The 23,775-nt window shown below is 40.8% G+C and overlaps 1 protein-coding gene across 1 annotated transcript in view; it reads left to right on the forward strand.

Annotated features, from left to right (window-relative positions):
- The window catches only part of LOC149015146 (putative sphingolipid transporter spinster homolog 2), a 45,009-nt gene that overhangs the window by 18,160 nt on the left and 3,074 nt on the right, over positions 1-23,775 (forward strand). The window contains exons 9-14 of the mRNA XM_089154915.1: positions 7-88; positions 372-469; positions 11,401-11,477; positions 12,661-12,774; positions 19,468-19,587; positions 22,451-22,579. Of these exons, the coding sequence (XP_089011041.1) occupies positions 7-88; positions 372-469; positions 11,401-11,477; positions 12,661-12,774; positions 19,468-19,587; positions 22,451-22,579 (620 nt within the window). The remainder of the gene's footprint in view (positions 1-6; positions 89-371; positions 470-11,400; positions 11,478-12,660; positions 12,775-19,467; positions 19,588-22,450; positions 22,580-23,775) is intronic.

Below are 23,775 nucleotides of genomic sequence, written 5' to 3' on the forward strand. Positions count from 1 at the left end.
TTGCAGATGCACAGGTTTCAGATGGTAAAGCTGCTGTCTTTGCAGAAAGTGAGGAATTCAAGAGTTGCAACTCTAAGAAATCCTTTTTGTAAGTCCATTCTATCCAAGCTCCTCCTATTTCTTAAAATGAAGGCATATTTGATTTGCTGATCTTATTTTTCATTCATATTAATTTCCCATGACTTTCTTAAGGCCACTATTTTCCTTTACCTTGCTCTTTGGTTGTCACATCTTTGATGTTGCTGGAAATGTTATTTCTAATATGTTATTGTAACAACTCCTGCTGCCTCAACTCAATCATTCACTATCTAAATTATTAAATGGTTTATTTATTAAAGTTTTTTTTTTTGGGGGGTGGGGTATTATGGCAGGTCCAAGGGATCACTGAAGATTCTGAATCAAATTTCAAGGTTCTCAAAAGATATGAAAGTTCTTCTGATGAATAAGGCCTATGTTGTAAATGTTCTAGGTATTCTCTTAACTATTTTTAATCCTTGAATCACTCTTGCAATTTCTCCCCCAATACTTTAATGCTGATTTTTTTAAGCAACATAGCAAATTGCAAGTCTGCATGCCGATCATTTATGAGAGTCCTGCTATCCTTTCTCAGTTAATTTTTTTCTCATAGATAAAAGAATTACGTTCAGTCATAGCTAGGTGTTGTGGTACCTAGGGTACGCATTCATCACCCAAATAGGCTTGTTTTCTTAGAGGTAAGCCTAGGATTGGGCGATGCGTGTTGGGTTCTTGATCCCATGGGTCTTCTGTGTAATAAGCCACTTTTGTGGCCTAAACTAAGGTATTAGGGTCGTAAGTGGGATTAATAGTTTTATTTCCTTTACTTAATTATTGTTTGGTGTTTTAAACTGAACTGGTTTTGCTGTTTAAGCCAGTGAATGGTTCAGTTTAAGCTTTAATGATATTACTCTTTTGGCTCAGGGAATATTCTTTTTGTAAGCAGTTTTCTGTTAACTGTTACATATTTATTGGGGCTATACGACTTCTTTTAGTATATGTCAATTCATGGTCATTTTAAATTACCTAATCGATTAAGGATTGAGTTAGGCCTTTCCTTTTTAGTGTGGGAGTCTATTTTTGAATTTCTTACAAGGCTATAAGGGGGCAAGTATTGAACATGGATTTTTTTAATTAATGAAAAGCATTGCTGCTCCTCTTGTAGTCTCAAGTGAAGATCTTTTGTGTTTGATCCATTTGACGCTTGCCGTACTGGATGGTTCGTTGGTATGGTGTTTGATCCAATTGACTCCTTGATGGGATGAAGTCCTGGTGGTTCAAATTAAAGCTCCCCTTTAACTGTATGAAGACCTCTTCGTAATTATTGTTCAAGTCCTGGTTTATTCAAGTTCCACCATTGAACAAGCTGCCGCCAAGGTTCTACTGCAACAACAGTGAGTTTGCAACATCCCTATCCCCTTGCCTTTTCTGATCCTCTACAGCCCCAAATCCTAATTTTTCCCCTTTTTATTTTCAATTTCCTCTGCAACAGTGAGTTTTACAACATCTCCATCCTGTGGATAGTGTATACATACCTCAAACATGGATTCAGTACATCCCTACCCAATTGGAGGACTTGATCCAAAACTTGGCCCTTTCTGTCAATCTAGATAAAAGACAATAAGAATTCAGTTCTGGGCTCCAGAGAAGTAGTTTGGCAAGTATTTTGTTCCCCCCCTCCTTGTAGATATATAGCTGTAAATGAATATTCAAAAAATTGAGTGCCAAGAACAAAATAATGGATGCTTGAATGATTATACTTTTGAATATCTGATTGCTCCTATGAAAGTTTTGGTTCACGGCAGTCTTGGAATACAGGAGTTTTTTGCCAATCTCCATCATCATCTATCGGAGGAGGATCGTTGCAGCCAAGCCACAGGATAGCAAATTCTGGTTGAACAATTTCTACTCAGTTAGAATCAAGAACTCCTACATTTCCTCTGATCCCCCTCCCCTCTCCCATCCTCCCAAACCATGGGATTCCCTATTCTCCTTCCCTCTCTTCCTCCAACTGCAACCTCACTTTCTTCCCTCCATCATCCTCTGTGTCTACCCCTCATGCTTGTTGTCCCGCCTTTGCAACTAAAGCTAGCATTCACCTTTGGCAGTCTGCCATTGTTGGTATTAGTCAAAGTCTCTCTCTCGAAACAATGGAAATCTGCCGGTTTTATGGATACCTTCGTTCTGGAATCTAGCTTATTCCTGTTCAAGTTCCATTCCGCTGCTTGCAAAGCCAGGGCTCTTGAGGGTTCTCCTTGGTTTGTAGGAAAATCCCCCATCTTCCTCAGACCATGGGAGCCTTCTATGCCTCTCCACAGGGTCAACTTCAGCTCCATTCCCCTGTGGATCAATCTTCCTAGCCTCCCCTTTGAATTTTGAAACCTTGAATGCCTAAGTCGTATTGGCTTTGCTATTGGATGCCCTCTTTGTTCTGATCAAAGACCCTTAACTTGCAACGCCTCTCCTATGCTCGCATCTATGTCAACGTCACTGATTCTTGTCCGCTTCCTCCTTCCATCACCATTGAAGACGATAATGGTCTTTGTTATGACCAAATCATTGTCTATGATTGGATCCCTATAAGATGTGAAAGCTGCTTACATTTTGGCCATGAATTCTCTTGGCCTTTGCTTTGAAGTCTCCCCCTACTGCTGCACATCAAGCTTTTGATCCCTCCAGCTCTATAAGACCGCATGCCTTTTGCTTGAAGTCTCCTCCCCGTCTTGTGTTCTTGATGTCCTGGAGCAGATCATAGTTGATGTCGCTACTGGCCTTGTTGTTTCCATTGCCGCTGATGCTAATGCTTCTAGAACCTCCGTTGCCTCGCTGATGTTGAAGCTTCCAGTCTCGCCATCACTACTTTTGTTGGCCCATAATTTATCGCTGTTGGCCCTGTAGGTTCCATCATTGCTGATGTTGTTGCTTCCAGATCCTCTGCCGCCGCTGTTGATGCCAATGCTTCTAGTTCTGTTGTCGTCTTTGTTGGTAAAGCTTACCAGAGAAAAAGAAGAAGGAAAAAGGTTGTTGCTCCTCTGTCATCGTTGCAAAACCTCTGTTGCCTCTGCCGTTGCCTTAGATGCTTCCTTTGTTGTCACTTCTGCATGGTCCCTCCAAGTTGTCGCTCCTTCCCTAGCATCGGATGGTCTTGCCGCCGTTGCCAGCCAATCACATCAAGTACGCCCATTGATCTTGGGCTCTTGAGTTTCCTCTGTAGTGTCACCTTCCCTTGGTGACCTTGACCTAGAGTCTCTGTGATGCACCCCTCTTAACCAACCACTCCCCTCCCTGACGCTATTTTGATTCCCAATATGAACCTTTAAATTCCCCTTTTGTCCCCACCCCCTTTATTGTCAGATAAAATGCCAGTTATTCCCCTTTTAGCCCCTCCTACTCGCATCATGGCAGGGCTCACTCCCACCTCCCCTTTGAACTCCTCTCACCCACTTTCTAGTTATGGCCCACATACTTTGCCTAATTCCCCTTTATTTGGGCCTCGTCATCTATCGGCCCATCCATGTTCCCGAACCAGTAACCCCCCGGCCAGTAGCTCATGTGTCCCTCTGAACCATTCGGCTTGGCCACCTTTGGCCCAATTGGACCTAGCCCTTCCACTTGAACCCTCTACCCCTTGTTTGGGCTCCTCAATTGACCTGAATATCTATGAGAACCCTTCTCCCTTGGGATCCCCTATGTGTGAGACGCCCCTCCCCCCTCTAAGCGATCATCAGTTGGACACTCCAACCTCTAATTTTGTTGGCCCCCCAGACAATAGTTCCTCCCATGTCCTTATTTGGAAGTTAGGGACTTAGGGGGCTTAACTCCCTCACTAAACAAGCCGATGTTGAAACTTCTCTTTGTGAGACGAAGGCTTCTTTTTGTGCTTTGCTTGAGACATATGTCCACAGTGACATTGCGCGTTGGATTGCCTTCTCCATAGCCCCCTCCTGGTCTTTTCTCTCTAACAATGATCTTGCTCCTAATGGCCACATCTGGGTTCTTTGGGACTTGGTCAAACTCCAGGTCTCTCTTGTGTCTTCTTTTGCCAACTCATGCACTTCTGAATCACCCTCCTCTCCTTGTGTTCCACTCTCTTCCACTTCATCATCTATGGCTTCAACCGTTCTTTGGATCGGGCCCCTCTTTGGGATGACCTGCGCTCTATCTCCCCCTTAAATGCAAGCCCCCTTGGGTATTGGTGAAGATTTTAACTTTCTTTGCTACTTTCATGAGCATGTTGGTGGCCTCCCCCCAACCCTATAACTGTAGAAGACTTCAACTCATGCCTTGATGATCTCGATCTTACTGATCTTCGATGGTCTGGCCACTTCCTTAGGTGGCAAAACCGTAGGATTGCTTCTGACCGTATCGCCTCCAAGCTTGATTGTTTTCTTGTAAACGACCCTTGGCTCTCCTTCTTTCCATCCTTCTATGCCTCCCCCCAGGCCTCTTTGACCATTCCCCTTGCCAACTTCACTTGCAAAACTCCCCTTCCTTTGGTCCCAAACCTTTCAAACTCTTTAACATGTGGCCGTCTAACCCCTCCTTTCTCCCCACAGTCAAGGAGGCTTGGGATAAGCCTGTTCATTGCCATTCTCTCCCACTTATCGCCTATGCTTGAAAGCTTCGGAATAAAAGATGCCCTCCGCTCTTAGAACTCCTCTACTTTTGAAAATATCTATTTAAAGGTCTCTACTTTTCCTTCCAACTTCTCTCAGGTCCAATCCTTCCTCCAATTGGACCCCCTCAACCCTTCCCTTGTGGAGGGAGAAAAGTCCCATTCTCTTGAACTTTCCTCCCTCTCCTTCCACGAGGAGAGTTTTCTCTGTTAGAAATAGGGTCAAATGGCTTGAGCTTAGGGATTCCAACATGGCTTACTTTCATCGTTCTCTTAAAGCTCGCCTCATCTTCAATTCTATTCCTGTCCTCCTTGCCAGTAATGGCTTGGGGATCTTGGATCCCCCTAGGATCAAGGCTGAGGTGGTCTCTTTCTTCTCTGGCCTTCTTTCCCCTTCCACTCTCCTTCCTCACTCCCCCCTTCCCCCTCTCTTGATCAACAAATTCGTTGACCCCTCCTTGAGTTCCCTGTGGTCTATCCCTTTTTATTATGAGGTCCTCATTGCTATTCGGTCCCATAAAGTCAATTAGGCCCCGTGCCCAAATGGTTTTAGTATGGGCTTCTTTCTTAATGCTTGGGACTTTATTGAAGAGGATCTTGTTCGAGCCACTTGTAATTTCTTCTTTAATCGCTCTCAATTTTCCTTTATTAACCAAACCTTCCTTTGTCTCATCCTCAAAAAACTTGGAGCCACCTCCCTCTTTAACTTCCGCCCCATCTCTCTTTGCAACTCCTCTACAAAATTATCGCTAAGGTCCTAGTGAACTGCCTCAAATCCGTTATGCCCTCCCTGGTGAGTGCTAATTAGTCCGCTTTCATCTCTGGGCCGCAGATTGAGGACAACATCCTTCTTTGCGCGGAGATTGTTAGGGGCTTTGATAGGGCTGCTCATTTCCTGCTGCCCTCCTAAAGGTGGACTTTCACAAAGCTTTTGATTCTATTAGTTGGGATTTTATTAGTGAGGTCCTCTTGTTTATGGGTTCCCTCCCTTTATTTATTGGAATATTGGGTTGAGGTTTGTATCTCTACCCCTCATTTCTCTATCATCACCAATGGCTCTCCAATTGGATACTTCCCGTCCTGTGTCGGCTTACGCCAAGGCTGTCCCATCTCCCCCTTCTTGTTCTCCTTGGCTCTTGAAGTCCTTTCTTGTATTCTCCAATCCAAGGCTGCCCCACCCCCACCGCCCCCTCACCCCATGTCGGGACCCACCCCAAACGCGCCGCCCCCCCCGGCCCCCCCCCCGCCGGCACACGCACCCATCCCCCTCGGGGGTTGGCGGTTTGCTCCCCTCCACTCTCCCGGCTTAGTCTTGGCCCTTCCATGGGCTACGGCTTTTCCCCGCTCATCTCCCCCATTTCCTCAAATGCTTGACCAAATCCGAAAAAAAACTTTAACTTTGGAAAGGAGGATTTCTTTCATTTGCCAGTAGAGTGCTTATCCGTTCGGCCCTCTATTCTTCCTACCTCTATTGGTGTTTCATATTCTCCATTCCTAAAGCTACTATCCGAGCTATGAAGTCCCTCTTCTGTGCCTTTCTTTGGAAGGGCCAAGAATCTACTCGCTTCTTTCACCCCATTAGTTGGTTGATTATCTGTCAGGCCAAGCTTGAGGGTGGTTTGGGTATCCGCCACATCCAAGATGTAAATATGGCCTCTTTCCTTAAACTCATTTGGAAGTTTACAACCAAACATGACTCTATTTGAGTTAATTGGGTTTATTCCTACCTTCTCAACTCGGACTCCATATGGATTGTCCCGATCCCCCCAATCCCTCTTGAATCTGGAGGAAACTCCTCTTGAGACCTCTCGTCCTCTTTGCCATCTCCTCCCAAGTCTCCTCCAAAGCCTCCACCTCCTTCTAGCTTGACCAGCGGCATCTAATGGGTATCCTCCTCTCCCTTCTGGGTCCTCGCACTGTTTATGAGTCTTGCTCCCTAAGTTAGCCTCTTGTCTTTGTTCATCGTAGTTGGTTCTTGGTCCCCCATCCCCCACCCCTATCTCACATAGGTTTGGTCCTCCCTCCTCTCTTGGATATTCCCCGTGAGGCCATGACCTTACCGTTTGGAACCCCTCCCCCTCCAAAACATTATCCATATCCTCTGCATGGAACTTACTTCGCTTCCCTTCCTCTTGAGCCTTGGACCCTCTGGTTTGGTTTATCGGACACATCCCACGACATTCCCTTACCCTCTGGAGAGCCCTCAACGTTGGCCTCCGGACCCAGGCTTTTCTTATTAGCTGTCGCATCTCAGTGAACCCTAACTGCATCCTTTGCTAGAATGGTTTAGAGGACCTTGAACACCTCTTTTTTACTTGCTTCCATTTGGCCCCGTTCGAGACGCTCCTTTGGTTTTACTCGAGATTGGCCTTGGATTTTGAGAAAATTTTCGGGTTCTTCTATTTGTAATCGGGTTGGCAAGTTGGTCTTCAGTGCCACTACCCACCTCCTATGGTGGGAGCACAACCTTAGGAGATTGACTTCCAAAACTCGATCCTGGGACACGATTTGGAATGCCATCTGTTTTGATGTTACTATTAGGCTCCAATCTGGCCCCCATCCCCCGATTGTTGACACCCAAGGAACAAACTCATTGTTGTCTCTTAGGGTCTTTATTTTCTCTCTCTGGCCTCCCTCTTGAAGGCTAGTTCCACCCCCCCTTCCTTCTTTGTACTTTGTTCTTGTGGTTTTATTTTAATTATCTATTCAACCCCCCCCCCGGAAAAAAAAAAATTAAAAAAAAAAGAGAGAGAGAGAGAGAAAAGAGCGGATCCTTCACAATGGTGGCCTTGTTTAGATTTACTCATGTTATGGCCTTTGTCCAAAGGGTTGTGTGTTAGGAACCAGCTAATCCGATATGAAAGCTAACTAGATTTAATTACTAGACTATTGAATAACAAACGCAATGAAAGATAAACCTGGTTGGTTACAATGGTGCCAGTCACCCCCACATCATATTGCTGCCGTACAGCCAAAGGCTGCTCTAACCCTCACATAAAACATTCCCTATCTTTCCTCACACAGTCACACCTTCCCCCCATTTTATAACCCACCAACCAGCAGTTGTTGTGGTAACTCTCTCTCCCCTCCACATGGCGTCTTCCCAGGGTCCTAACACTGTGTTACAATGAAATATATCAGTGGGCTTAAACGTAGCATAAGAGCTTATCATGCAAGATTAGTCAATTAGGATAAGTCAAGTCCAGATTTGTAAGTCTTTTTATGTTAGAATTAGCTCAAGTTAAATCGTAGAATCATTAGGAATTTGAGTTCAGATTCCATTCCAAGTCTATGTTCTTTTCTTAGGGTTTTGATTCGAGTGTCAAATAACCAAGGTGTGAAAGTTCAGCAAATTTTGCCGTTTCGCCCTTTGGAGAAACTGGAGAAACAGGGAAATTCACCGAAATTCCAGTTTTAGCCCCCCATTTCGGGGTGTATTTTAGGTCATTTTGGGCCCAAATTTGGGATCTAGCTTAATTTGATGCCAATAAACATACTAGTATTGTTAGTTTGGACTAAAACATCACCTAAATTGGTGTTCTTGATCGGCACATACTCGATTGCTTACAAGCAAAACTAGAACTCCCAGATCTGTGTGAAATCCTGCTTGATCGTCACAAACAATGCTATACCCACCAAGAATTGTTGAGTATGGCTCATGCTTCATATTTTGTTGCCGACGGACGTGAGGGTCCCGCTTGGGCCTGTGAATAGCAAGATCTTGTAACATAACATTTGTAATGAGTTGTTTGAGAAGAATATAGTGAAAAACCTAATGCTAAACGTAGCCTCATATTAAGGTGAACCAGGGTAAAATCTGTCTCTTTTCTTCCTTTTTTGTATAGCTCTAATCTTAATAAGAATGAAGCAAGATCTACAGGCATATGTCGAAGATCAAAGGAAAATATGGCAAGAGTGCAAGAAGTAGGGGAGAGAAGCTCTAGAGAAGAGAGAGAAAATGAATAAAAATAGATTTGATAATTCTCCGAAAATTTGATTTTATCAGCAAATTTGTCAATAATTTGGTGATATTTCGTGAAAAAATTGTCGAAGGATCGATAAATCGACTGTTTGGTGATTTATCATGATATTTTGGCGAAATATTGGCTGATCTTTTGAATTTTTCATTTTTGGTGCGATAAAGTTTCAGTATTCAGCAAACCGGGCGATCCGAAATTCGCTGAAATGTCCTTCTATGCAAATAACTCTGCTTTTACTATTCCAAGCAGTAGTTTGAACTTTAAATTCCAGATCACTTTCATACTGTTAAAGTAAAAGTTTATACATAGATGTAGGGGTCTTTTGCCTTTTGACAAATTTGTATGTAGTATCATCAAACTTTATGCTAGTCCTGTGGATTCAGTTCTGTGTTTCTTAGTGGATTCCCCAATGGTGCTTGGTTGATTCCAAGTGGTGGTTGAGGCGGATTCTCTGCCTGTTTTTATCTTCTTTTAGGTATGGGCCTGGTCTGTCTTCTTCATGCTTTTCCCTTTACTCGACAACAAGGCAACCTGTCTAGTCATAGTCTGAGGTCTTGCAAGATCTTGGCTTGTTTTATTGAGACCTTGAGATGAGATCTCATGCAATACCAAACAGATACAACATCTTGGCTGGGATCTTTATTGACTTGAGATCAATGTTCAAGTTTTGCTGAGATTTCAGCGAAATTTTGGTGAAAGTGGTTTTGAAATAGACTGAGATGATATTTGTAAGGGAAAAGGGTAACATGTTTCGATCAGTTGGTTGAATTTTTGACTGAAATGAGTTGAGACCAAGGGACCATTTCGGCAGTCCTTCACTTATTATTCCTCATTTCGCAAATGTTAGTTTTGATCGTCTCCTCCAATTTGACGGTGCTGAGCTTCCAACTTTATTTTTTGACTTGGAACTTCAATTTTTCACTCAAATCTTTCCTCTCTCAAACCTCTATTTTGCTGGATTAAAAATCATTTTAAGTTAGGTATGCTTGTTCTTCCCTAAATTTTGATCTTTTGATAGTTGACCTATCTATACATGTTAGTTGTTCAAATCAATATATGTTTAGTTTTGGAGCATGACCTATGAATCCACATTGCTAATTTTTTTTCCTGGGTAGTCCTAGTAATTTTTTAATTTTATATTTTCAAAAATAAATTTCCATATAATGGATATTAGTTTCCATTTCCTACTAGTATGTCCGCATATAGACTTGGGGATGAAACATGATTAGGATTATCATTTGTGGACTCCATCTTTGGATACCCATTAGGGCCTTCACACCTAGTTCATCCATCATCCTCTTCTAGTTTTGTTGACCCATTCCCTAGGTTGGGATGTCTCTCACATGTTGATGACAAGACCTATAGATGGGCAGTAATGGACTACCAAAATATTGGTCCTGCACCATGTCATGGGATGTGTATGTTGCCCATTCAAAGGAGAGGCTGAGACAGATGTAGTGGTATGCGGCTTGTGGGATGGATCCATTGAACAACTCTCATGGATTCAAGATTTGGGCACAAGTTTCTTGTTGTTTATTTAGTTTGTGGTTATCATGTTGTTTGTTATGGAATACTGATTGTATGACACATTAAAGTATATTGATTACAATCTATAACTTCTTGTATATGTCAGAACAGATTATATGCTTCTCAATTAGTAGGACATGAATGAGTATTTTTCATTGATTATTTTTATGCAAAATACCTCATCCGTTGTGTTTATTAGGCTTTAAATAGGGTGTATGCAAAAACCTAGGTCAAAAACAGCCAAATTAGGGCCGATACCAGGGACCTAAATTTTCAAGGAAAATTCCCTGGTGTAGGCCCATCTGGTGAAATTTCTGTCATGTCTCAGTTTTGGCCAACCTTGAAACTGAGGTTTCGAACCTTGATTAATATTATACTTCAACAACCCCAACTAAACATTACCAAGCAGGATATAAAACAAGCCTAACAATAAAGGAGGAGTGAAGATAAAAGATAGAAGTGACAACTCTGGAGTGGGGTGAGGTGAATAGAACTGTGGGCTTTGGATACTTGAGAGTATTTGATCAATTTCCATTGATGGTCATACTTGGTACGTTGGTCAAGTGCTCGCTTGCTGAACTGATTATTGGTTCAAGTCTTGGTAATAGTGGTAAGACTGAGACATTTGATCCTCCCCAGATTCTGCTAAATGTGGAAGTATATTGGTGTAAACACTCACAAGGGAGGAATATAGTTTATAAATTGCTGCTTGAGTTCCCAAATTGCTCTCTTTGCTTAGCATCCTTTTCTTTTTTATTAGTGCTGATGATACTACTGTTTCATTGGTTTCAGATGCTGCATTTTATCCTCCCTTTTCTCCAGATCTGATCTTTTTCCCCATGTATTGTTTTTTAAGCTTCTCTTTTAGTCTTAAGCTTCCATCAACATCCAAGAACCCTAAGGCTCTTCTCTTTCCTTCTCTTGTATAAGCATCCAAGAACCTAAAACTCTTGTCTTCCCATAGAACTGACCTGAACTCTGTTCCCTGTTCTGGATATCAAGCTGCAGAATCAGCATCTTCTTTTGTGTGTGTCTGACTTTTATGTTGGAGAGTATTTCAGAGTCTGGTGAGTGAGTTGCAGTTGGTTGGAAAAATTTTTCTACTTCTAATATTTTTGTGCTTCCTTTACTCATCTTGTATATATGAAGTGATTTTTCAGTAAGAATTCTACTTAATCCAATGATCTTGTGTTCTCAATATTATGTTGTTTTGATCACTTTTTTTTTAGTATAATCATTTTCTCTTGATGAAATGGTTGTCAGGTTACATAGCATACAACTTTGTCATAGGAGCTTATTCATATTGGGGGCCGAAGGCTGGTTATGCTATTTATCATATGGTAACATTGCATTCTTTTGTTCTTTATTACACAGTACACATCAGTGTCAGTCCTTGTAATTCAGTCTTTGAACTTTATTTGTGCTTGACCAGCAATTTAAAGAGATACCTCAGCAGTCTACCCTTAGAACTAAACAGTTGCAAGAACAGGTTGACCACACAAGGCTTGGCTTTCCTTGCAAGGTGACAGAGATTATAATTCCTCTACAGTCCACCCACCACCCACTTAAGATAGCGTCCACCAATACACAACTGGATAATCACCGTCAACCATAGTGATAACGAAATCACGAGTATGCTGTGCCAATAGGATTCAGAAGCCAACGTTTTCTAATGGATCATAAACCAAGTAACTAGATTTTTGAGCTCACATCTTAAGTGTTAGGGGTGTTTGGTTCCTATCTTTTGGTGGTTATGTTTGTTATGGTGATGGGTTGATATACTGGGTTTGCTTCCCTAGTCACTGACTACCATACTCAATGATTCTCTCTTTCGGGTTGCTGTACAGCCCATTGCACTGGATGTTGTAAGCATTGCTACTGATCAGTGCCATGAGGCTTTTATTGTCTGTAATCTGTATGAAAGAAAATATAGACACTGGTCGGCATCATCATAAATTGTTTTACTATTTTCCCCCTTTTAGAGCTTCAGTCTTCCAGTCTTAAGGAAATATTCTTTTTGTGGTCTAGTAAAATCAGGATAATCATGACATTATCTCACTTGCTTAAAATACAAATCATTGTGTATTTCCTTCTCGACAACACCCTGCCGGCCCACCACCCCACCCAAAAAAAAAAAAAAAAAAAGAAAAAAAGAAAGAAGGAAAAAGCGAAAAAATCAGTATGGACTTTCTAGTTCTCTCTAGTATGTTTAGTTTCATTATATCATCAGGACTTGTAATAGCCATGCTGATTTCTTAGCCCGTGGTGCAAAGAAGTTTCATCTAAACCATGTCTGGTGGCAGTCTCTGCCAGCCGGTTTTGTAAACAACACTTAGCTTTCCTCTAGTGTTACATTGGAGGCTCTGATATAGTATGATTAGTATCGTTTTCCATTTGACCCCCCCCCCTCCTAAAGAAAAAAAAAGAATTTGAATGTTCGCATTTTTGTTTGTTGTACCAACCATTCTTTCCCCTCTTCGGTTTTCCTTTTTGCGTTTTCAGTTGATCAGGACTTTCTTGCAGACTAATGCAGATATGGTGTTTGGGGGCATTACGGTCGTATGTGGCATTATTGGAACAGTAGCTGGAGGTTTTGTTCTTGATTACATGAATTCCACGATCTCCAATGCTTTTAAGGTAAATTGAGTTTGAATTAGATGTTCATTGACTGCTTGTCTTGGCTCTTGAATTTTATTTATTTATTTTTGATATTTACACTTTCTTCTGCAATCTATTTCAATGCATGGAGACTAAAGTTATTCTATCTATTTCAGATGCATGTAAGTTGAGACATCATGCAACCTAAGCATTAGTTGAAATTGGATATTTCTGTTGTCTAAATTAGTGAAATGTCTTATGGGGAGAAAGAACCGAGGGATCATCCTAAAAGAAACTGAAGAAGTTGATCTTGTTTGGTAAAGTAACTGGATATTATGTATGTCATGGTGTTGCTGGAGATGTGGAGTGATTGAAATGAACGTATTTAACAGTAGAGTCGAAGTTCTATACTTCTATTAACCCCTGTAGATGTGTTCATACAAGTGTTTCAGTTTCTATTAGGTTTTTTGGTCTCTGGATGATCGGGACTCAGGTCTTATTTCCTTGTGTTGCTCTGGAGCACCTTCAGTAGAGCTGTGCCATGTGTTGGACGAATATGAAATTGTGTACCCAGTTTATGAAGTTGCCTTTCCAAATAGGGGAAAGTGAGAATCTTTAAAATTCAGATATGTCCTTGTAAATCTCAAAAAAGGAAGCTGAATTCTTTATTCACAGCCCCAGTTGGGTATTTATAGTTTCACGATTGAAGGAAACCAAATCAGAACTGGAAGGGGTTCCGTATTATAATAGGAAGGGACATAGAGACAGACTTGAAGCAGGATTCTAATGGAAGAAGAGAAGAGGGACTAGTATGTCCCTGATTGTCCCCTCTCAGGGCTGACACTAGAGTTTTGGCGCCAGTCGGAAGGGATTTTCCATTCCCAAATTGTCCTTGTCAACAATCCCCGTCAAGTTGGTGCATAGACATCACACATGCCCTACTTGGTCAGAATAGGTTGAAAGACAGGTCTAGGCAATCCCTTAGTGAAGACATTAGCTGGTTGGTCTCTGGACTTAAGGGTTTATATATTACTCCGCTTTCTGACTTTTCTTTGATGAAGTGCCTGGCAATCACTACATGTTTTCTACATGTTGTAATGGGTTGTGGAAATGCTTGTCCTGCTTTATTGATACAATAGATTATCATTGGAAGAGGAACTGGAATTCCAAGGTCTTTAAGTAGACCACGTCACCATAAAAAGTCACAAATCACTTGATCTATAGTCTGATCACCAAAAAAGGGGAGCTATAGTCTGAACCTTGACTTCAGCATTGGATCTTGCAAGGACATTCTATTTCTTGCTGTGCCCATTGACTAGATTTCCTTCGATAGAAGTACAATACCCTGAAGTGGACTTTTGATCATGTGATCCTCCCCAGTTAGCATCAGTGTATGCCTCAACACAGAAATGATTATGTGGGGATAAAAGTACTCCATTACCCGGATCTAGCTTCAAGTATTGAACAATTCAAAGGACAGCAGGCATTTGCGTAGAATATGGATCATGCATAAATTGACTGATCATACTAATTGAAGCAACAAATATCCGGTCAAGTGTGAGACAAATTAATTAATTTCCCCACAAGCCTCTGATAATGGCTTTTATCAACAAGTTCTCCACCTTTTTCTTTGACCAAAGTTGTCTCACAGGGATGACAACCAACTAATCAAGTTTCAAATGGTAAGTGTAGGACATACTTCCTCTGAGACAAAAATGTACCTCAGCAAAACGAGCAACTGCTATCCCTAAAATTACTATAGCTTCATTTCAAATTCATGACTCAGGTACTTTTTTACTATATTATGATTATCTCATCAGTCATCACCATTGTTGCCTGTAACAACTATATCATCAACATGGATAATAAGATGGTTATCTTGGCACCTGTCCCTTTAATAAAGAGTGTATGATCAGCTGTGCTCTGTTTGTGCCCACTGAAACTATAAGTCTATAACTTTATGGAACTTTCTGTACCACGTACGAGGTTACAGCTTCAGCACATATAATGTGTGTTTGTACGCCTTCCCTTGTGTTGTTAGAAAAACCTGGGGGGATCTCTATAAAGACTTCTTTCAATTCACCGTGCAAAAAAGCATTTTCATATCTAATTGCTGTAGATCCCATCCTAGATTCACAACATATAAGAAACTCGGAACTGTGTTTAATTTTGCAGAAGGTGCAAAACATTTCTTGGTAATCAATTCCAAAGGTTTACGTAAATCCTTTGGCAGCCAGCGGATTCTGTACCAGTGTATAGATATTTTTCCCCCACCACAAACGCCCACTTAGAGCCCAACAGGTCTCTTGCCTTGAGGAAGAACAACAAGCTCCCATGTTCCATTCTTATCCAATGCTATCATCTCTTCCAACATAGCTACATTGTACTTAGGATCTGCATAAGCCTCTAGTGACTTACATGGGGTAGAAATGGAACAAAGAGAAGACACATAACTATGATAAGAAGGAGAAAAAGAACCAAAGAAAACAAAATGGGGAATAGTTCTTGACCTAGCATCCTTCCAATGGGCTATAGGAAACTAAAAAGGGGGGGGGGGTCACAAGATGGAGAAATAGGTGGAGACACAGGGTTTCGTTTTTGGAGAGAACTCTGTTGCAATGTTAAGGGTGCTATAGTGGTAGCGACCTCTTGTTGCTGTTTCCAAGGTGTACTAATATATGTCTCCAAGGGATCTTTCACAAGAGAGGCTGCTTTTAACGGAGTTGATTAGTTTCCTCTGTCAGTGGGTCATTGATAATTGCTGGAAGAACATCGAATAGAAAAGAGGCAGATTTTCACCTCTAGAGTACTCTCCCTCTAAAGATGTGGTGATCTAAAGTAGGATAAGGACTCACAGAAAACTACAACAATTGGAACAGAGAACTTCCATGATGGGGGATACTAGCAGCAGTATCCTTTCTGTGTAGGAGAATAGCCCAGAAATAGACAATGAAGACTCTATAGATTAAGGCTGCCGTGAGGGTGATGTTTGCAGACGTAGCAAGCACAAACAAACACCTTTGGGGGGCCACGGAAATGTTTGAACCATTAAGGACAGCTCCTGGTACTTTAAAGTCGTGTATGCAGGGAGGTATTTGGTGGATCAGATATGCAGTAGTGGGAAGTGGTAGCAACATCACTCTACTATCGTAAAGGAACATGACGACCAAATATGAGATCACAGGCAACTTCCAACAGATGATAGTTCTTTTGCTCAGCCACTCTATTTTGTGTAGGGGTTTCCATGCAACTTGTTTGATGAAGGATGCTATTGTTTGCCAAGTTCGCCTGAAAACCGTGCTTAAATACTCTCTACCATTCTCAATTTGTAAGGCTTTGGCGTTGCCATCGAACTGGGTTTGGATAATTTTGCGGAATGATGAGGAGCACTGGAACACTTCATTTTTTTGGCATATTAAATATAGCCAAGTGGCATGGGTATGACAAATCTATAAATGTTTCATACACCTCTAACCAGAAATTGAGGTACAATAAGTAGGACCCTGTATACAGAATGAGCAAAAAAATATTACTCATTTTATTGAAAGGGGAATAAATCAAATGAGTGTGTTTTGCCAAGATACATGGTTCACATAATAACCCATTACAATGCTGAAATAAATGTGGAAAAACTGTAACTAATGTCTTGAAAGAAGGGTGACCAGGGTGCTGATGAAGAGGCTGGATATCTGAGGTAGCTGAATTAATTTGAGGAGTTGGTGAAGATTTTGATGCAGTAGGGGGCAGCCTACTGTCATGCATATAGAGATCGCAGTGCATCTTATTACGTCAAATCGTCCTCTGTCACCAGGTCATGTGTAACCAAATGGGAAGTAAAAAAGGGTAACTTTGCAGTTCAAATCTATGGCGAGCCTAGTAATGGATGGTACGTTAGCAGAGAAAGAGGGCACATGCAAAATTGAAGATAATGCGAGGGCAAGATAGCAGGCGAATAGGCCCTTTTCCAGAAATGGAGGAATTGGCTACACGAACCATATCTTTCCTTTTGGGGGGGGGGGTATATTGATGAAACTAATTAGAAAAGTCAACCATGTGATCTATAGCCATTGTGTGTATAATCCATGAATTGGATATAGTAGATGCACATAGACTGATAGACTTATGGTAGACATACTTGAGCGAGCCCTAATGGTGACCAGAAGTAGCAGAAGTAGATGCTTATGGGTTGAAATTAGTGGGGACAGCCTATAATAACCATCGGAGAGCTTGTAATTCTTCAGTAAAAGGATGCTGAGATTGCGTCATTGTGTCATCAGATGAGGGTACAGCAGTTTCAATTTGATTGGCTTGAGTCTTTCCTCTTCTCTTTCCACATCCAGCTTTCGTTTGGCCTCAAAGTTTTTAGGGCTTTCCATGCATATCCAAGTAGCTTTTGTATGCTGAGGATTTTCACACTTAATTGCCGCTGTGGTGGTAGAGGTTTCTGTACTAGAACCAATCTGAACCTAGGGCTGATCTGTCAGGTGCAGAAGTAGGTAGTGTAGTTGTACAGTGGCAATCCTCAGTAAGGACTAGGGCATATGATTCCTTGAGTTGGAAATGGGTCTCAATTGAGAACTTGAACCCTAATGGGATTGTATTCAACATTAAGGTCAACCAAGAAATCATATACCCAAATCTCATCTCGGGGCTTCTCAGAGGCTACAATATCACTGGTGGTAGTCTGTTCAAAGGTCCTGTAGTGAACAATTTTCTGCCATAGGGCATTGAGTGTCTAATACTATGGGGGAATTTAATCTCCCTATGTCTAGTTTCACATACCTGTTTGTGAAGTTCATAAATCTGAACCTTGTTTCCAGCCTTACCATACGTCTGTTTGGGAGGAGTCCAAAAAATAGCAGCAATGCCCAATAATAGAGAGGTCTGATGTAATTTATGTTTGATAGAACGAATCAAGAAGGCCATGACTAGAGAGTCGTGTGCAACCCATCAATCCAGAATTTGGCCAGGTGTACTCGGTTTGCTGTTGGGTCTGTAACATGTCCTGAAAGGCCATGTCAGTGATGGCAATATGGGCTGATCTTGACCACATCAGATAATTTGTTCCATCCAAAATTGTAAGAGGAGGTGCCAGGGTCTGGTAGTCATTCTTATTTAGATCTGTCGATCATCACAAAACTGGGGTTTGATGAGACTATCTCTTCAGATGCATTTTCCATAAGAGAAACCTGATTGCAAACAAAATTTCAAAAAAAAAAGTACGTACCTGAATTGATGCAAAAGTGCAAACAAAAATCAGATCTGCTCGCGGATGACTCTCCAGAGTTGAGGTCGATTCTTCAAGTACTGGTCGGTGGAGGTCAAAAAACTTGGTAGCTCCTGAGATAATTCTTCAATCTTCAATGCATGAATCAGGTGATGAAGTGCAGCATCTAGTCTTCAGAAAAGATCACCTCACGGCGCTGCCCTTAAATGTTAGAAGAACCCAAGGAGAATGGAGGCAGAACACTTCAGTGAAGGGTTGAGAAGCCTATGATATGATGGAGGGGGGACAAGGCTTGAGAATTCTCTGGATCAGAAAGGAGATAGCTCTGATACTATGTATTTTCTCAAAAGAGGAAATTGGATACTTCATTCACAGGTCCAGTGGGGTATTTTTAGTATTACAATTGAAGGAAATCCAATCAGAACAGGAAATGAACCAAATTAGAAAGGAAAGAGACAGAGACAGAGACCAGCTCAAAGGAGGAGTTCAGTAGAAGATGACCGACTAATATGTCCCTAATTATTCCTCTTGGGACTGGTGCTAGCTCCAGCTATCGTCAACCCCGAGAAGGATCTTTCCTTCCCAAATTGCACTTGTAATTGCTAGTACAGGTAGTTGGATATGGATGAAACTGCCAACCGAACTTTGGTTTTTGCACAGGTGTCTGCTTAGGAGTTCAGACAAGCTATCCACTCACATACTGTTTAAGAAGGTATGATGGCCCTCAGCCATCAACTAAGGAGAAATTCTACAGAAGCTCAACTTTGAGGTTTTTGGTAGGCAGCTTCCTCAGCATCAACCAGCCTACCCCCCCCCTCCCAAAAAAAAAAAAAAACCTTGGCGGCCAAAAAAAATTCCTCTGAAAAGTTAAAAAAGAAGAAAAGAAAAAGGGAAGACATTCAGAAAATAAGAAACTAAGAGTGATAAGAGGACTGACAAATGCAGACCAAGTTTGTGCATTTGAAAAACTTAGGTTTTGAATGTGAGTATTCAGGAGATGCATAAACTTAGTATGGAGGTTGGTTGTGTGGACTAAATTTGTTTATCATGGTGGGTCACATTTCCCGTTGTCTTTTCCTTCCTTTCCTGGATGAAGTACTGGCTTTCTGGGAGAGTCGTAATTATTGGAACACAGGAGAACAGGAGCAGACAGGGGGCTTTCCCGTTGTCTTCCTCCTTCCTGGTTAAGTACTGGCTTTCTGGGAGGGTCGTAATTTTTTAAGGGGGTGGGTGGGTGAGGGTGAGAGTGAGAGAAGAATATCTGGCCCGTTTTTTCACGGGGAATTTCCATATCAGAATACGTTATTCTGATATGTAAAGATGAAGAGAGCTACAGCAAGTGTGAAACTTTTCCCTACTTCTCATTTGTATCACCCCTCCCCCTTCGATCATCATTATAGGAGGTTTACTATTTCAGTTGATGTGAACATTATCTAGCTCCTTTTTTTCGTTTTCTTCCTCTGTAATGCCTAATATTATTGAAGATCTCTTGAATTCTATTGCAGCTTCTTTCTGGAGCGACTTTCCTGGGGGCAATATTTTGCTTCAGTTCTTTTTGTTCAAGGAACCTATATGGTTTTATAGCTCTTTTTTCAATTGGTGAATTGATGGTCTTTGCCACCCAGGTAAATTACAATGAAGGCAATTAAGAATTATGTCAAGGTAACGATTTTAGTAAGGTCATTGCAATTTGCAGATGGTAATTACTTGATGAGCATTTGTTTTTCTTTTTTGCCCTTTTTGATAGTCACTCTTAAATCATATTCTGAGAGTTGTTTCGGTACCTACTTTTTTCGCCTACAGGTAAATTTCATGTATAAAGAAGAAATATATACAGTAATAGGTAGTTTCCTAGGAACCAGCTTTAGACATGCCTAAGTTTGGTACAGACTCTAGAACAAAGCAGGACTGACCCTGCAATCAACAGTCAGTATCAAAGCAATAAGCCCTTAAACAGTCACATCGATTTTCTATAATAGATCTTTATCATATCAGAAGTAATCAGAATTTCAGGCTGAATCATAATATCCAAGAAGGGTGTTAATCCACTATGTAATCAGCAGGTTGATTTTGCTACCTCCGTGCATGGATAATTTCCTTGCTTTGCAGTGGAGTACACATGGATAACTTTTGGTTCCTGCTTTTATTTTTCCACTAAAAGGCTAATAATAAGTTATACCACTTATTAAATCATTAAACTAAACTAATGCTTGTTGGTGGTGATGTTTTCAAATTGAACAATTCCATCTATTGTATATTCCCATAACTCTGAGAGGAGGATTTATGATCGATCTGTCTGACAATCTTGCTTTAGCTATCTTTATTTAAAGAAAATTATGGAGAAATGCTGATACTTCTGAGGACACTTAGACCCCATTCTGCCAATTCAGGGCAATGCAGAGAATTGCGGTTCTGGAGAATCGCATTTGGATGTACTACATGTTTATCCGATACTTCTCTCCTTTGTTTAGTGATAACCAAACCCCGCCCCCTTGTTTTGTCAGATCCAGTTGCTCTTGTATTTATTTTTGTATTTGTTCCTACTCATTGTTAGTCTTTCTCTTGCCTTTTTTTTTTTCATTTTAATACTCTGGGGAGAGAGGGGGGGGTATCTCTGACATAAGTTACTCTTAACCCCGGTGCCATACCTGCTGAAATTCTTCTTGCTGTGAAGAACTAGGACTGATTTGAGTCTTGTTCTTCCTCCCATTTATTTTTTGTAGTTACAACTTGCAACTCCTCTAAGCACGTAATTGAGAGTTGAACTCTCATTTTGATCCATGAGCACATAAATGAGAGTTGATCTCTGAAATCACTCCCTTGTTGCCATTGGTTCCTTGTTACTAAGAGGTTGAAGTAGGTAGTGATATAAAACTCTGTGTAGTACTGTTTCAGTTTTTCTCTAATTTATAGTGAATTGTCCTCTTTTAGATCTACCTTTGATTTGTTTCTTATCCAGCTACCTTAATAAGGGCATGTTTCTTGATACAAAAGTGTAGAGTTGCCATTGTCTTCAATAATTTGAAGCATCCTCATTTGGATGTGCCAACAGCAGCAACGAATGTTAGGTTTTGGAGATGGAGGTTGCATTATTTCATATCACCTATCCTTACAATCTTGTGTTTTATAAGTCATGACCATGGTTTGAAATCTGCCTTTTAAGTTAAGAGAATACTACTACTATTAACCATGAGCCTAATAGGCCTGAAATAATGCGGAATTGAGATTCTTCTGTTGTGTTGTTACTTAATGAATTGATTTCTGTAAGCAGGGTTTTGGGTAGTCTCAAGTGAGTAAACCAAGAGAAAGTGTGCCTAATAAAAAAGAAGTTTCTGTAATTGGAACATATTTTGTTAAACCAACTGCTCCTCTCAAATATGTTATTTTGGCTTTACAATCTAAACATATTGTCTAGTGTTGAATAGAGTGAAGGCAAATGCTATGCTTGCTTTGTTAAATTTGGCACAAGCCTCTGCTCTGTGTGCTGAGTTAGGTATTGGGGGAAATATCTGCTGCCATATCTCTAGTCTCCTAATGTCCATATTTGTGAAAGATAGCACTAGCTCATCCCATCCTTACAAACTGTATGATTTGATATCACTAACTTGTAGTAAGGTATGGTGTCTTTCAAGGGGTTGTATGCTATCATTTGATTTGAGTCATCAAGTTCAATCTCACTGTTTTCAAGCTGCTAGATGATTCTTTTTCTTTTAGATAACAGGGTGTTGAGATGGATGAGCGGCAAAGCTAGGAAGGATAAATTAAGAAATGATCATATTGAGTTGTTTTGCGGTTGCTTTGTGATCTAACCCCAAGTCAGGGGCCAGTCTTAGGGATCCTCTTCTAGGGTACAGTAATTTTAGGGTTTTGACCCTGTTTTTAAAGCAAATTACAGGTGGACAGCAGCTATTTATGCTCAAATAGCCCTGCGGCTCAGGGAGCCTTGAATTCCAAACCTTGGAGCTAGGGTTGGAAGGCCTAGGACTAAGTAGGGAATGATTGGGAGGAGTTACTAGGTTCAGCCCAAGGGGCTTTTGTACCAGTCCTAGACTGAAAACATAATCTGTTTTTTGAGTATTTTAAATTCAGTTTCAGACTTTCAGTCTTAGGGTTAGGGTTTATTGGAGATGATGAGTGGAGGGTCTTTTAGGGTGTAGGGGTATGAAGTATGAACTAGGGTTCTGTCAGGCTGTATTAGGGCTGGAAACTGAAAAAAAGAAATGAATGGCTTAGGCCATGTATCTAATATGACCTCAAATAGAACTTATTACAAAGCAAGGATGCATGTAGCAGACCCCATTTAGTTGGGCTAAGGCTGAGTAGTTGTTGTTGTTGTTGTTGTTGAATACATCTCCATGTTCAGTGCCAATCATCTAGCTGGAATAGTTATTTCTCTCTGTATTATTACATTTAATAGTTTTTTGGTCTTAAAATATGTACTTGTGACTATCTTTGTTAATACGCTAACAATTTAATTCGCCTCTGCAGGGTCCTGTGAATTATGTGTGCCTTCACTCTGTTACTCCCAGTATGAGACCATTATCTATGGCAATGTCTACTGTTTCAATCCACATCTTTGGAGATGTTCCTTCCTCACCACTTGTTGGGGTTCTCCAGGTTCATATTTACATTTCCATCTCCAACATCTTTGAAAACAGTTAGCTGGGACTTTTTACTTGAGAACTATTGGTCATATTATGTATGCATAGTATTGATGATTTCATCAGTTCTTTTGTTAATTTACATTCTTTACTATTTTCATTTTTGTTAATTTAAATTCTATACTATGAAAACCAGTTTATATATATGTATCACTTTTACCAATGTAGCACTGCCAGTAGTTAAGAGTCATATATTTGGCCTATGTACTTGGATTAAGATGCTGCTGATTGGAGTATTGGAGTGCACATCTTTTATTAGTTGGTCCACCTCAGTGAAAAGGCTCGATTATGTGCTCCAAAGACACCTCAGTCAACTGTATCCAGGCTCAGCCAATTGGTGTTCAAACTTCAAATACTGCTCATTGTTGGGATATTTGTTGGTAGTATGTGTTGTGGGTCTTATTCAACTTTGTAATTCCTGTCCTCAGTTCCTAATTTCTCTTATCCTTCTCTTTTCATTATTAAATTCTTCCATCTTTTATTTTTCCTTGCCATGATTTGCCAGCTAACACTTCTTTCTTAATTTTTCAACACCACCCCCCCCCCCCCCCCCCCCCAAAAAAAAAAAAAAATTATAATAATAATGATGATGAGGAAAGAGAGTGGGATGATGAGAATGAAGGAGAAGAGAAAACAGCGTTTCTTTTACAGTGACCCTCTTATTTTTAGGTTTGGATACTTAAATAGTAGAGTTACATTTTTAGTTTATCCACCAAGTAGTTTCTTAGAGTGACCATAAATCCTGTTGAGTCAAACTAGGAATTTGAGTAAAGAATATAACCTTTTTCTAAGAGTTAGGAGCAATCCATAAAAGATTGATATACCAAACCTGGCTACTTCCCTTTTTTTCCTCCCAAGAACATCTTCGACCATTCAAAAAGATCTTCAATAAGTATCAGTTGAATTATATCTAGGCCCAGTTCTTCTTCTAAGCTTCTAAACCATAAACCTTAGCTTTTCCTCCCATCTCTGGATATCTTCCACAAACCCTAAAATCTTTATAGATCAATTCAACCATTAAAATGTTACCATATTTGGATCCTATTACTCTCACTGCTCTATGAGAACATGATCCAAGTTGGAACTCATTCTGAGCATTGAAAACCCTAGATTGCTTCATCGTTTTCTTTCTCAAAAGCTGGGGGTGAACCC

The sequence above is a fragment of the Hakea prostrata genome, chromosome 5 (assembly GCF_041222555.1).
Source record: "Hakea prostrata isolate BN-2017 chromosome 5, UWA_Hpros_2, whole genome shotgun sequence".
Lineage (NCBI taxonomy): Eukaryota > Viridiplantae > Streptophyta > Magnoliopsida > Proteales > Proteaceae > Hakea > Hakea prostrata.